The sequence below is a fragment of the Spermophilus citellus genome (genome assembly GCF_964194105.1).
Source record: "Spermophilus citellus genome assembly, chromosome: 1".
Lineage (NCBI taxonomy): Eukaryota > Metazoa > Chordata > Mammalia > Rodentia > Sciuridae > Spermophilus > Spermophilus citellus.
Genome location: NC_138182.1, coordinates 280,031,481 through 280,045,868, shown reverse-complemented (window position 1 = coordinate 280,045,868; position 14,388 = coordinate 280,031,481). Strand labels below are relative to the sequence as shown.

The 14,388-nt window shown below is 39.9% G+C and overlaps 1 protein-coding gene across 1 annotated transcript; it reads left to right on the top strand.

The window, feature by feature from the left end:
• The first annotated feature begins 108 nt into the window (after positions 1-108).
• CCT5 (chaperonin containing TCP1 subunit 5) lies at positions 109-13,164 on the top strand. The gene is made up of 11 exons (XM_081301895.1): positions 109-290; positions 3,745-3,805; positions 4,295-4,459; positions 5,878-6,076; positions 7,606-7,798; positions 7,880-8,029; positions 9,363-9,482; positions 10,118-10,303; positions 10,755-10,892; positions 11,324-11,504; positions 12,799-13,164. Exons 1-11 carry the CDS (start codon positions 186-188, stop codon positions 12,924-12,926), a joined length of 1,626 nt encoding a protein of 541 aa, XP_081158021.1. The 5' UTR covers positions 109-185; the 3' UTR covers positions 12,927-13,164.
• The last annotated feature ends 1,224 nt before the right edge of the window (positions 13,165-14,388 follow it).

The following is a 14,388-nucleotide window of genomic DNA, read 5'->3' as shown; positions in this document are numbered from 1 at the left end:
TTTCCAAAGGCCACTGATTCCAGAAGTTACTGTCTGGCGTAAAACTAGTCTCGGTTGAAAAATAAATCTCCAGCGGTCGCTCTACGCATGCGCGAGCTGTTGAGCCCTCCCGCGAGAGGAAGGCGCGTTCTCAGTTCCGGAGCGGTCTCCATCGGCAGTGGGAAAGTAACTCCTGTGGCTGAATCATGGCGTCCGTGGGGACCCTCGCATTCGATGAATATGGGCGCCCCTTCCTCATCATCAAGGATCAGGACCGCAAGTCTCGGCTTATGGGACTTGAGGCCCTCAAGGTAACGGCTCGGGACACGCATGCGGTGGAATAAGGGAGGGCGGCCGGAGCTGTGGCTCTGCGCCTGCGCAGGCTTAGGCGCGGTGGTGCCATGTGCCGGCCGGAAAGTGGAGACCCTCTTCTTCAGGCAGCCCTTCTCGGCCCCGGCCGCGCACCCCGCTTCCTGCGCTCGGGAAAGGCTGCCCGACATCGCCGTTGCCTTCGTGGGGGCTGGGGCGGGCCGCCAGCGCCCCCGGAGCTGGGCGGCGGCCCCAGGTCAGCCCGCGCGGGGAGCAGAACCGCTTTTCGGCGGGTTCTGCAGCCCCGCGGCGCCCGCAGCCCCCAGAGCTCGCTGGACTGCTGGGCGGGGCCACCCGTCTGGTTAAGGCTGTGTGTCCAGCTCTCAGCTGGTGTACCCGCAACAGCCCGAAAGAAACAAGCTGGTTTTCTTTGTCACTCGTAAAGGTTTAGTCGCAGTATTTCACTTTTGAGTGCTTTTATGTGTGCGGCGTCGTGGAAACTTGAAAGAGCGAAAAATGGACAGATATCTATAATTCAGGATGGTGTGTGATTAGAAGGGAGCCCTGCAAACATTTGATAACGGCATGGCATTTGATCAGGGATTGGATGATACACCGTAGAAGGCAACGTTTTGAGCTAGACTGAACAGAATAAGGCAGAATAAAGAAGTTTTAAGGAAATCAGAGCAAGAGTCCAAGTTAGAAAGGATCATCTGAATTGACTACAGATGGTAGCAGAGAAAATGTATAGGAAGGGACATTTTGGGGTGGGGCCCTTTAGGCGTTTTATGTGGGTAAAGCATGGCACCAGGTTCACATAGTGTCTTGTCGTTTAAATAATACAGTTCTGACTGTTGGACTGAAGTTACACAGCCTCTCTGGACTGGTTTCCCAGCCGGGCTAAATACTGCCTGAGGACTTGACAGGTATTGAAATAGTGTTATGAAGCCTCAGTGCTTGATCCATGCTGGGTACTCAGAGTTTATTTTCTTTCTTAAAAAAAAAAAAAAAATTTAAAGGTACTCATATTACATATTCAGTTCCACTTTTCACCTAAAGGAAATTGCAGATAAAGTAACATCCAGCTCACCATAAATTTAACAATACAATTAAAGGTACAGATTATTTTGTATCATCCATTTTGTGCTAACTATATGGAGTTTTTTGTGTAGTCTTCACCCTATGGGATAGATACTGTTTTACAGAACTGGAAATTTAGGACCAGAGAAATTGCCCATGTACATAGCTACTAAAGAGCACCACTTTCACCCTTGGTATTGTTGACATTTGGGTGTAGGTCATTCTTTGGTGTGGAGCCCTACACTGTGTAGGGAGACCTAGCAGTTTGCCTGATCTCAGCTCACTACATGGCAGTAACATTACCTATCCAGATTTTGTTGGGGGAAGCTGGGCTTGTTTCTGTTACTGCAGTACTGAGGTTTGAACCCAGGGCCTTGCACACATGCTAGCAAGCACTATACCACTAAGCCCTCGTTTTTTTGTTTTGAGACAGGATCTCACCAAGTTGCCCAGTCTAGCCTTGAACTTGCAAACTCGTGCCTCTTGTCTCAGTAGCTATGATAACAGTTGTGCACCACTATATCCAGCCCCCTCTCCAATTTTGATGGCCTAAAACATATTCAGATATTGTCAGGTGTATCCTGGGAGATAAAACTGCTCCCAGTTAAGAACCTCTTCCCTATGATGGTTATCTTTTTAAAATTTCTCTATAAAGACATACCTTTCAAAATGTATTTTAAGGGCTTCCAGTGTTTTCACAGACTGAATGAATTTTATATCTTTTGTAACATGCCAGGTTGACCGAAAAGGTTTTACTGAACATGTGCATTTGAACTGCTTTAAAGAGTAGCAGGGATTTTGATGGGAGGAGGGCTTTCTATGCATGGACACCTTGGAGATTGAAAATGTGTTTATAGAACAAGCAGAGATCATTTTCACAGAAGGAAGTTGAGTTTCAGATTGTGAAGGGCTTTGAAGAACAAACTGAAACTTTTAACTTGCATGTTGAGGCACTGCAAGTTATTTAATGTTTTGGAAGTATTAAGTAGCTGTTTTGGGAAAATTAATTTAGTTGGGTATGGAATGAACTAAGGGCTAGAAGGCGATATGAGACTTTGAAATTCTGTAGGGAGCTTTGAATCTGAGTTAGGTTGTTAAAGCAAGAAAACAAAAAAAGAAAGGAAACAGCCTTTGGAGGAAATGTGAGCCTAATTAAGTGTAGGGATAGGGAGGGGTATTTACAAGCTTTGGTTATCTTAGCATTCTCATGTCATTGGCATAAGTTTTATTTGCAGAGGGGTGGGAGTCAGCTAGGAAGATTGTTTGCTGTAACTAACACCTCTGAGTTCCAAGGATTTCTCTGCAAATTATTAAACCTGTCCAAATGTTAACAGGCATGTTATTTATTTTCCTAAAATGTAGAAACAAAAACCTAAGGCTTATTTAAACCAGTAACATTAAATCTTTTAAGAATTTAGAAGCTCTGATTCTGCACACTTTGAGGCTCTTCAGTTTGAGGGTGTGTACCTTGAATCCTCTGATCTCATTCATATAACATCTAGTTGACTTAAGAGAGAACCAAAATGGGAAAGAATAAAGGAAATGTCATTAGCCATAACATTTTCATGGGTAAAGGTTACAAACTCTTTTTCCCTTGTTATTGAAAGCCTTAAAGTTAATTAGTATTTTGTTGAAATTCTTTGGTTGTATAACACGATGCTGTATAACAGTTTGCCTTAAAAATGCAGGGTAGTTGGCTTAGGAAGGAATTGTATTCTAAAGGTGCATAACCTAAAACAAAGCATGCTAAGTTCTTCGTTCAGCCACCAAAATCCTGTTTAGTCTATGATGTACCTGAACCATGGTGCCTTAAGGTTTATATTTTTCTCTCTGGAAACAGAACTGGAAGGATAAGGAAGAAGAAAGTTTAAACAGGTTAAAATAGAGCAGCCTACCCAATTATGTGCCTCCACAGAATCACTATTACCAAGTTCTTAACCACTATTCAGAACTTTTTCTCTTTGAATTATCTTTCTTAAAACCTTTGACAGGCAAGGGTAACTCCTCTGTTTGGGTTATGTGTTATATGTAGAACCCACAGGAATATTTTCACAGCAGACCACAGTATGAAAGTTCAATATGTTGCATGTCTGTAGTTGGACTCCAGGCCCTGGCTGGTGAGAGAATTGACTCACTGACATGTCGAGGGTTAAATGGGATAACAGAAAGCAGTCAAATTCTGTTTCTACTTTCTTTGCCTACTAAAGCCAGTAATCATAATTGTTAACACACTTGGTATTAGACCTGTCAATAGCCTCTTAAATGTAGAAGCTGCCAGAAGACAGACAGGCAGAGACGGGTGTTTTTGGAAATCATCACCTCTGCTTCTAACTATTGAAATGGTTTGTAACTGGGTGTCTTTTCTGTTTTATTTAGTCCCATATAATGGCTGCAAAGGCTGTAGCAAATACAATGAGAACATCTCTTGGACCAAATGGTAAGAGTCTTAACAAATCTGTATTCTTTAGCAAAAGTTTTAAATGAAAGTCAATGTAATATCTTTAGAAAACTGTAGTACAGTGTCTCATACCCTTACACAGCCCAAATGTTTTAGTGTATTCCAGATTTCTTAAACATGGTTCTGTTAATTGTGTGTGCAGTTTTACATCACACTTTTTTTTCACTTATTATCACTTCTTAGCATTTTCCAAATTATATCTGTTATCTTTCGAAATTCATATATTTAGTGGTGGTCCATAATTTTTTTTCTATTTCTCTGGTTTTAGCCACTTAGATCTGTTTTTCAGTGTGATGTTGCTTTAGGTTAGCCAGTCTAAAAATGTCTTCATACAGTATTTTATGTATGTTGAATTATTTGTTTTCTAATAAATTGTATAAATAAAAAGAACTCTGAGTTGGTATTGGGTTCCCCCTTCTCCAAAAAAAAAAAAAAAAAAAGGCCTTCTAAGCATTATTTTCTTTCTAGGACTGGATAAGATGATGGTAGATAAGGATGGCGATGTGACTGTAACTAATGATGGGGCCACCATTTTAAGTATGATGGATGTTGATCATCAGATTGCCAAGTTGATGGTTGAACTATCCAAATCCCAGGATGATGAAATTGGAGATGGAACCACAGGAGTAGTTGGTAAGAAAAGATAGCTTATCCTTTCTCATCTAAGAGGTTTGAAATCAATCACAGGGCTAACATGCCTACTGAAAATACTTGCTCTGGATCAAGTCATGAGCAAACAGTGGAATCTAAGCTGAGCATGCCACAAGTGTCCCATGCTTTTTAAAATTCAGTGTCACTGTGGGCTGGAGTTGTGGCTCAGTGGTAGAGTGCTTGCCTCGTATGCATGAGGCCCTAGATTCAGTCCTCAGCACCACGTATAAATAAATAAAACGAGAGATCCATTGACAACTAAAAAAAACCGAGTGTCACAAAAGAACAGAAAGAGGGTAGGAGGACACTCAAGAATGTGAAAGAACAGCCAGCTGTAGTGTGTGGCTCTTTATTGTGGCTGGCTTTTGGGGGGGGGTGTAAAGGATATTTAGGACAAGCGGGGGATTTAATTATAGATCATATAAAAATAATGGTATTGTGTCAGGATTCGTGTTTTGTTGTTGCTTGTTGTTTTGCTTTGCTTTGCTTCCTGGATTCAACTAGGGGGCACTCAACCACTGAACCACATCCCCAGTCCTATTGTGTTTCTTTGGAGAGTAGTATTGCCTAGTTGCTTAGTACCTGGCCATTGCTGAGGCTGGCTTTGAACTCCTGCCTCACTCCCAAGCTGCTGGGATTACAGGCGCCCAGCTCTCTGTTGTGTTATTTTTGTTTGCTTGTGTATTTTTTGTTGTTTCGTACTGGGGATTGAACCCAGGGGTGCTTAAGCACTGAGCCACATCCCCAGCCTTTTTTTTAATATTTTTATTTAGAGACAGGGTCTCGTTAAGTTGTTGTAGCGGGCTTTGACCCCTCTATCCTCCTGCCTCACCCTTGTAGCCTCTGGGATATAGGCGTGCACCACCACCACGCCTGCAGGATTAAGTTTCTTGACGGTTACATTGGAGTTTTATAGGAAAATGTCTTGGTTCTTGGCCAGATGCTAAAATATAGAATTGTGGCATCATGATTTCTGCAACTGATTTTCAAGGACTTGGACAGAAAAAGAGGGTGTATGCATATCAAAATGTTAAGTGAACAGGTGTTCACTTTACTGTTCTTGCATTTGTTTTTCCCCTGACAGTTTAGACATTTATAGTTTTTTAAAGAGTTGGAAAAGATTGAAGAGATTAAAATCTTTCTATCTCCTTATGAAAATAAAAACGTTCTTGCATTTTGTTCTTTATTTGCATTCTTCACATCACTGAGGATTGAACATTGCTCTGTAAGGAGAGACATGCATGCTATAACTTTGCTAGGACCAAAACAAGGCCTCCCTTTCAAAAATAGCCCAGCTTCTAAGATCATATCCACCTTAATTCTGGGACTATCTTTGATAATTTTACTATACTAAAAGTTTTAACGTTTTCGCAGTCTGACTGTCACTGTCCTGTTTGCAGTCCTGGCTGGTGCGTTGCTGGAAGAAGCCGAGCAGTTGCTAGACCGAGGCATTCACCCCATCAGGATTGCTGACGGCTATGAGCAGGCTGCCCGCATTGCTATTGAGCACCTGGACAAGATCAGTGATCGTGTCCTCGTTGACATAAAGAACCCTGAACCACTGATTCAGACTGCAAAAACCACTCTGGGCTCTAAAGTGTGCGTGTTATGTTGGTAGAATGTTTCCCTGTTTCTAAAGGCAACAGTATGATGGCCAGTTTGTTACTGATTTGATAAAGTTTTCTGTTTAGTTTTGCTTTTATTTAGTGTGGATATAGACATAGGCATCTTGTGTTGTAATTAGAAGCTAAATTTCCCAGTTCAGTTGCTAAATTTTGACAATGTTTGTGAAATATATAGTCCTTTAATTTAGCAGGATAGGCTGATTTGAAATCAACCTAAAAGGGTCTTACATAACACTTCTATCATTTCTTTGTTAGGAAACTGGAGAAAGGGAGTTTCTAGTTTTCATTTAGCAAGCAAGCAAATGTACTAGTCCAGAGTTTTAATTTAGTAAGGAGGATCAGTCGTGAAATTGACTCACCAGGTGTTTGCATAATGCCTTCTATTTGACAGGCTTACTGCTAAGTATTGTAAGCACAAACACAGTTTTTTGAACAATAACAGAAATGTGGTTGATTGCCATAATGTAGCATAAAAATCTAGTGTAAGGTCCTTTATTACACTTTTTATTTAACTCATAACAATGCAAGAGGTGGCTATACTTTAATATGTGAGAAAACAATGTTTCAATTTTCTGTATGTGTGGTAGTTTAAGCAAAAAGGAAGTGGTCTCAGCACAGAGGGGTCAGGGGAAATGCAGCCACTGTCTGCTGCCTTCTCTCCAGGGAAGACATCCTGGCAGCTGAGAATAGCTTCTTGACAAGGTGCTGGCTGCCTTGGGTGGCCCCCTCCATGGCCTATCATGATTTTCTCATGAAAGGAAGACAGTTGTGTGACCTGAACTATATAAACCTTACTTAATTGTTGCTTTATAAGTTGAACTTGTTCAAGTGTGTATGGTTTTTTACTACAAATGCTTAAATGGACTGATGGTAGCCAAATATAAAGCAGAATATTGTAAGTTACCTACTTAGGATACTAACATTTTCAGTTTCATGGTTCTCTTATGACTTGGATTTCAGACACTATTTGAAGTATTGAATTTCTCTTGTGGTTTTTTCTAGCCTCTTAAGTTTATTGACCAGTCTTTAAGTATTTCACAGCTTTCAAAAAGATGACATCCCCCATCTGTAACTGATGCTGTAGAGGGAATTCTCATAAAAGTAGACTGCCCCATCTAGGCTTTTCACTTCTCAGTAGGTGCCCGACTCTCAGAGATAAGATTTATTACTTTTCCTGGGTGATTTATCTTTCCCATTCTACTTTGAACTTCTAAAGTAGCCATACATTTTTTTAAAAGTAGTGCACTCTTTGAAAAGTCTCAGTGCCATACTACAGTGGTCTTTTATGTGCATTCGTAGTGGAAGGAAATAGTAAATTTTAGTGAAAATAAAGAGGCACATTTTCCCCCATGCAACTTTATGGTCCCCTTTGGAGTCTATGAATCCCAGGCTGAGAACCTGCCCCAGATGGAAATGAGGTTATAATGGCATTCCTTTCTAGAAAACTCTAAACAACATAAGTTTTAAAATCATTGTGAAAAAGTTCTGTTATGTTTTCTTCAGTGTTAACAGCTGTCATCGACAAATGGCTGAGATTGCTGTGAATGCTGTCCTCACCGTGGCAGATATGGATAGGAGAGATGTTGACTTTGAGCTCATCAAAGTAGAAGGCAAAGTGGGTGGGAGGCTGGAGGACACCAAACTTATTAAGGGTGTGATCGTGGACAAGGATTTCAGTCACCCCCAGATGCCAAAAGTAAGTCATTGCTTTTAAAGCTTCACACCATGTTTTAACTCTTAAATCTGCCAATTTAAATGTTTTTATTTTTCCCCATAGAAAGTGGAAAATGCTAAAATTGCAATTCTCACATGTCCATTTGAACCACCTAAACCAAAGACAAAGCACAAGCTGGATGTAACCTCTGTGGAAGATTTTAAAGCCCTTCAAAAATATGAAAAGGAGAAGTTTGAAGAGATGATTCAACAAGTAAGTCTTATATAAACTGTTATGAAATTTAAACTCTCAAAGGATGGAATTAATTAAGTATGGTTAATAAAATACATGTGGAATTGACCTGAATTATCCTTTGATATATTGATATAATCAAGGTAATTATCAATTACCTTGATACTCCATTATGTGGCTACAAATAATGTATAACATAGTATTTGTTCAGTTTTACTTCATAAAAATAATAAACACAGAAAAAAGCCAAATGTCATATAGAAAGACATAAAATGAAATGGTTAGTGTGTTTTGAAGAGTAAGCACCATTACCTAGAGCTGTACTTTTGATTGTGCTATTTTCTCTCCTGGGACATTTCATGTAATTTTTAGATGAAAGTTGCTCAGTCAAGTCAGTATGAGTTTGTAAATATCTTAATGTTTTCCCCTGGCCCCTGATAATGAAGTGTGCATGTTACCTGTCAACAGTTTCTGCTGACAACATTGATAAACTCCAGGGTGGCCAGGGGAATGCTGGATGAGGTGCGCTGGAAAGACAAAAACCAAGATAGATGATTTGGTCATTTGCAGGCTGCTAAGATGAATAGAATGGTGTTAGGGCTAGAGACTAAAATGTTAGTCACCTAAGAGGAACATCATAGACTACTGTGAGAAGCAAAAGGGACTCTCTTCCCATTTTGAGCACATCTTAAGGAAAAATAGCCTCCTCTTAAAGAGGAATGCGGGCATTTTAAAACAGTCTGTTCACAGCAGATGTGACAGAAACATTGCATACGTAGTCTACTCTTGATGACCCAACTTCCACAGAGGAAGGGAAAAGAGATGGATAACCAAGGAGTGGTGGGTGGTCTGAGAGGCTTTGGTCAAAATGGGACCCTGGAGGAATGGTTTGTTGTGTCCTTTCCTTCTTGAGAAAAGGTACTCAGGTGTTTATTTACATGCTTTCTAGAGCAGAATTGCCTTTTTGGGCCCCTAAATTTTCTGTTGATCCTCAGATTGTCCGCTCAAATGAGACAAGCAAAGAATATAGATGAGTGTGTGTTGTAACATTTGGGTCTTGTCCAGGTACACAAATGAAACCACTTCATGGGTATTTATGCCAGGGTAGAGCTGTTAACCTTTGGGAGAGGTTAATATTGGTCTTTTGGCAAATCTTGTTTTGCTTCACTCTTAACAGTGGGATTCAGCATAAATTATAGATTGTGGTTTCAAAGCACAGTATGAAAAATGAGGTGATTACTATAGATACTTGTAGTGACATATTCATGTAGTTCCTAATTAGTTTTCTGTGTTACTTGTTTTTGGTTTTGTAATACCTACTTTTTACTAGTATAACTAGTATTTCTTTTTCTAGATTAAAGAAACTGGTGCTAACCTAGCCATTTGCCAGTGGGGCTTTGATGATGAAGCAAATCATTTACTTCTTCAGAATAACCTGCCTGCGGTGCGCTGGGTAGGAGGACCTGAAATTGAGGTAGGAAATCCCATGCCAAGAGCTTTCCCTGTACGTAGGGGTTGAGCTTGCAATGTATTTAGAGGCTGTTTTGGTAGGAGTTGCTTTAAGTAACCACATTATGCCAAGGATCCACCAATTAGAAGAGAATGAGCTAGGGGAAAGGAAAGTGCTAGAATCCTTTTTGATTGGATAATGGTTCTGTGTATTTCTTGTGTTTCATGCCATATTAAAATGCTTTTCCCTGGTTATTTCACTTGCTTCTCATTGACTTTCTGAGGCAGGAAGACTGGGCTCATCCCTTTCTGTGTTAGCCTGATACCAACAGCTGTCCCAAGCACTGTTGTGGACAACAGATATGCACTGTCTCTGTGGTCCTCCCTTTCCTCCACTCCAGTACACATTCCCGGAAGAAAGACAGGAACCCTGCCTGGGTTGTTATAGCCACATAGCAGCAGAACCAGACCAAGAATCCCAGGTCTTCAGAACCTGTTCATTCTAGCAGGGCACTTTACATTGAACTTGAAATTATTTGTCCAGAGAGGTGCAGCAATTCTAGTGAAGAAGGTGGTTCTAGGTTACATTTAGCTCTTTTTTGGTCCAGTTTGCCAACATTAACCTGTGTTGTCTTTGCCTCCCTGGTGCACCCCAATTAGCTGATTGCCATTGCAACAGGAGGACGTATTGTCCCTCGATTCTCAGAACTCACAGTTGAGAAGTTGGGCTTTGCTGGTCTGGTACAGGAGATCTCATTTGGCACGACTAAAGACAAAATGCTGGTCATTGAGCAGTGTAAGAATTCCAGAGCCGTAACCATCTTCATTAGAGGAGGAAATAAGATGGTAAGAGTCAGGTTGTTTGTCCTGGATTTCCTGATTTTGGTACATGGTTTGGCTTTTTTTTTTTCCCCCAACTGTAATACTATTACCATTAATCATTATGCTCAGTTACAGTGGTGAAAAATTACTAACGACAGTGTTAACAAGGTACAAAGGCCTTTTTGCTGTCCCTTTGGTGGGAACAAGAAACCTATATAAATAACCATTAACAATCTCTGTTCTTCAAGAATAAATTTTTAGCACGTTGTGATAAATGCAAATCAATATGTTTTACCTCATAAAAGAGTATCTGAATATGGTAACATACCCTCACCATGTGTTTTAGCCTGGATGGCTCTAATAAGGAACTGTTAAGACATATTTCAGTACCCAGCAAACTCTTAAGCAAAACTAGATATTTGGCTCTAAATGAATAGACCTTGATCCCATTAATTGACACAGAACTTTTCCCTAGATCATTGAAGAAGCAAAACGGTCTCTCCATGATGCTTTGTGTGTCATCCGGAACCTCATCCGTGATAACCGTGTAGTGTATGGAGGAGGTGCTGCTGAAATATCTTGTGCTTTGGCAGTTAGCCAAGAAGCAGATAAGGTAAAAGACACAAAAGATTTAAACTAGAGGTTTGTGGTATACGTAAGAGTAAGGCTGTGGAACAGAAGCATCGTGGGGTTCATGAGTGTTTAACCTTAGTTCTTTCACATGACTTACTTACAAGCTCCAACTCACATCACCATAACACTAGCATTACTTGGCCATTTTCGATCATTACAAATCAGTATTTCTAACTTAAAAATAAAGCAGTGAGACCTGCTTCGTTGTAAAAACATTTCTTGGACATGTGTTTTATAATCTCCAAAACCTTCTGGTCAATGAAAAAAAAAATCAAGACAACTTATTCAACTCTTTAAAAGTAGTCTTTTCAAAGTATATAATAATATAATTGTTTGCAGATTACTGCTGGATGGTGTTGGTTGGGTCCTGTTTTTCCCAAATGCGCTTACTATACCCTCTTGCCCTTCCAGTGCCCAACCTTGGAGCAGTATGCCATGAGAGCTTTTGCAGATGCATTGGAGGTCATCCCCATGGCCCTTTCTGAAAACAGTGGCATGAATCCCATCCAGACCATGACTGAAGTCCGAGCTAAACAAGTAAAGGAGAAGAACCCTGCTCTTGGAATTGACTGTTTGCACAAGGGTACAAATGGTGAGGAACTGTCATGATTCTTTGTGTGGAGCTTTAAGTTGAAGAATAATGTTACTGTTCAGTATGTTATATATGCTATGAGATTTATCATCTCTTTAAATACTTAAACATGCTTTGGCTGTTAGTCCTGGATTTTAGAATGTTTTAAACTGTAAGAGTTGGTTAGCCCTAGCAACGTGAAACTCATTACAGTAACCATAAGATACGATATGGAATTTCTAAGGATGGCATATCTTAATCTCTGCTTTTAAAAAAAATTGCCTTCCTTTTTAACACAAATGTCTTATCAGTGAGTTCTGGATGTCATAAAACAGCTCTGAAATGGACTTTAGTTCACAGCTTACTGTGTGGTTATATGCCCTTAGACAAGTGAATGTTTTGTAAACCAGTGCACGGGAACTTCTCTTGCTGTTGAACAGGTGGAGAACTTTAGCTTGTTGCATCATTGGTCTCATGATTTCTGTCTGATCAGGCCATCACTGGATTCTTGCAATCAGTCCCAACCACATAATGTGACAGTTTTTACATAGAAGTGTAGGTATATTTCTGTTTTTCAGGCTCAACATGCCAGGGATTTTAGTAATAACAATAACTGCTTGACAGACAAGTATTTAATGTTTTTAACTTGAAGGACTGTGTGTGTTAATATTAAGCATTTCTAGGAAACATTTCAGATACCTTCAAGATGTACTAAGTTGGGTTGTGGATGCTTTGTAGGATGCAGTGTTGCTGATGATTTCTTTTTAGTAAGTTACTGAGAATCCTGTCCCCTTGCAACTGTTAACCAGATTCAAATTCCAGAATGTCCTTGGGAGTAATGAAATTCATCTGAAAATTAACTGAGATTAATGACCACTTGGGCACCACAGTTTGATTTGGATTTTTTTGTTCTTGTTTTGTTCCATTTGGTTGAGTTTGATTTTGAGATGAGGTCTCGCTGTATACAGCCCACTAGGCCTCAAACTTTTTTTTTTTTAAAGAGAAAGGAGAGAGAGAGAATTTTTTAATATTTATTATTTTTTAGTTCTCGGCAGACACAACATCTTTGTTGGTATGTGGTGCTGAGGATCGAACCCGGGCCGCACGCATGCCAGGCGAGCGCGCTACCGCTTGATAGGCCTCAAACTTTTGAAGTCAGGGGATCCTCCTATTTCAGCCTCCCACTAGCTGAGACTACAAATGTACAGCACCACACCAGCTGTATTTAAGTTTCACTGTGATTTCATAAATTTAAGCTGCTTATTGATTGGCTATGTATGCTGTTTTGGGGTAATTGATTTACTTTATTTTTCAGATATGCAACAACAACATGTCATAGAAACCTTGATTGGCAAAAAGCAACAGATATCTCTTGCAACACAGATGGTTAGAATGATTTTGAAGATTGATGACATCCGTAAGCCTGGAGAATCTGAAGAATAAAAATTTTAAAAGTTTAGAATAAAATGTAGTAGCGAGATTTACTACTGTGATTAAATAAATGGGTGTCTTGTGATGCAGCTACAGTTATTTATTATTACTTCCCTTTTTCAGATACTGTAGATGCTATAATAAAAATAGTTGTTTGGTAACCATGGTTTCACTTGTTCAGAGCTGTGTAATTGTAGGGATACTGTCTCACAAGCTTTTGTATTCATTAAAGAGATCTCTTTAAACATAATCTTAATTTTCTTCAAGAAACATTTAGTGTACCATTAATTAAAAGCTGCCTTAATTGAAGGGGTTTGAGTATATTTTTTCCCCCAAAGAAGCTGTAGAAACTATTTCAACGAGTTTAAACATTGCATTTGTTCTTGGGATACATTACAGCATTAAGACGAGTGTGGGCTTGATCTGATTCCTCATCGCAGATGAGTATTCCAGCATCTAAAGTCCTGTTAACTGGGTTACAGTAGCACAAGTGGGTACTTTTTCATGGTACTGATAAGACCAGTGGTAAAGGATTTAATGCTCTTGTTGTCCCCTTTGCTTGATTTTGGTCCTGGTCACACTCCAGCATGCAAAATCAGAACCAGTGTGGGCAGTTGTACCACCAGCAGAGGCTTAGAAGACAGTTCAGATCCAATTGTTTTCTTCTTAAAAAGGAGCAAAATTAATTGAGATTAGGACTCTGGCTCTAGTGGGCCTTGAAATTGCCAGGTATAATATAGACTGGTATTAATTCTGCTTTGTAAAAACAGCCACAGCCCTTCATAAGGACTAGGCCTTGATCTGAGAATTTCACCTGGGTTGTCTCAGCTCTCAACCCAGTCTTTGCTGTTCACATCTCAGGTGAGTTGGTGTTCTGCTGCATCTCATTGCAAATAGGAAAGGCAATCTGTTTAAAGTTCCCATCTTATCCCCTATTTTGTTCCTACTTGCATTTGGTTCCCATATGGTAAGAGTTTACTTATATGCCACCAGTGGAAGAGAATATGCTGAATTAAATCCATAGAATTAAACTGGATTCCTAAATGGCCTAAGTAACATTCAGGTTTGTGAGCCCAGACACTAGCTATTGGGTGTTCATGTTCTCTCTATTAAGGACTTTTAGTACTTGGCTAAATAATCTGTGGATTTAGGAATAAGTGTTAGCATTCATAAGTTTGGTGTGTAGAACTGCAGTTGGATATTAAAAGCATTATTAAAATTTGCACCACACATTCTGGGTACACACTGGGATGCAAATCAAATCAGACCTGCCTAGCAATCAAATTTTCGTATACTAATCATGGAGACTCAACTACCTGCCCACATACTCACCAGGTACCTTGACAGGTATCAACAAACCAGCACATATCAGGTCCTGGGAGACTGGATGAATGAGAAAGGTGTCCTAAGCACCCTGTGTGTAAGGCTGTAACTAAGTGCAAACAGCCTGTGCTCTGACTTTAATGCTCAACCT

Excerpts from the sequence above, each read along its gene's own strand:
- CCT5 (XM_081301895.1), top strand. The coding sequence starts at position 186 with ATGGCGTCCGTGGGGACCCTCGCATTCGATGAATATGGGCGCCCCTTC. Across the intron at positions 291-3,744 it reads TGGGACTTGAGGCCCTCAAG|TCCCATATAATGGCTGCAAA; the intron begins GTAACGGCTCGG and ends TGTTTTATTTAG. Across the intron at positions 11,505-12,798 it reads TTTGCACAAGGGTACAAATG|ATATGCAACAACAACATGTC; the intron begins GTGAGGAACTGT and ends TTTATTTTTCAG.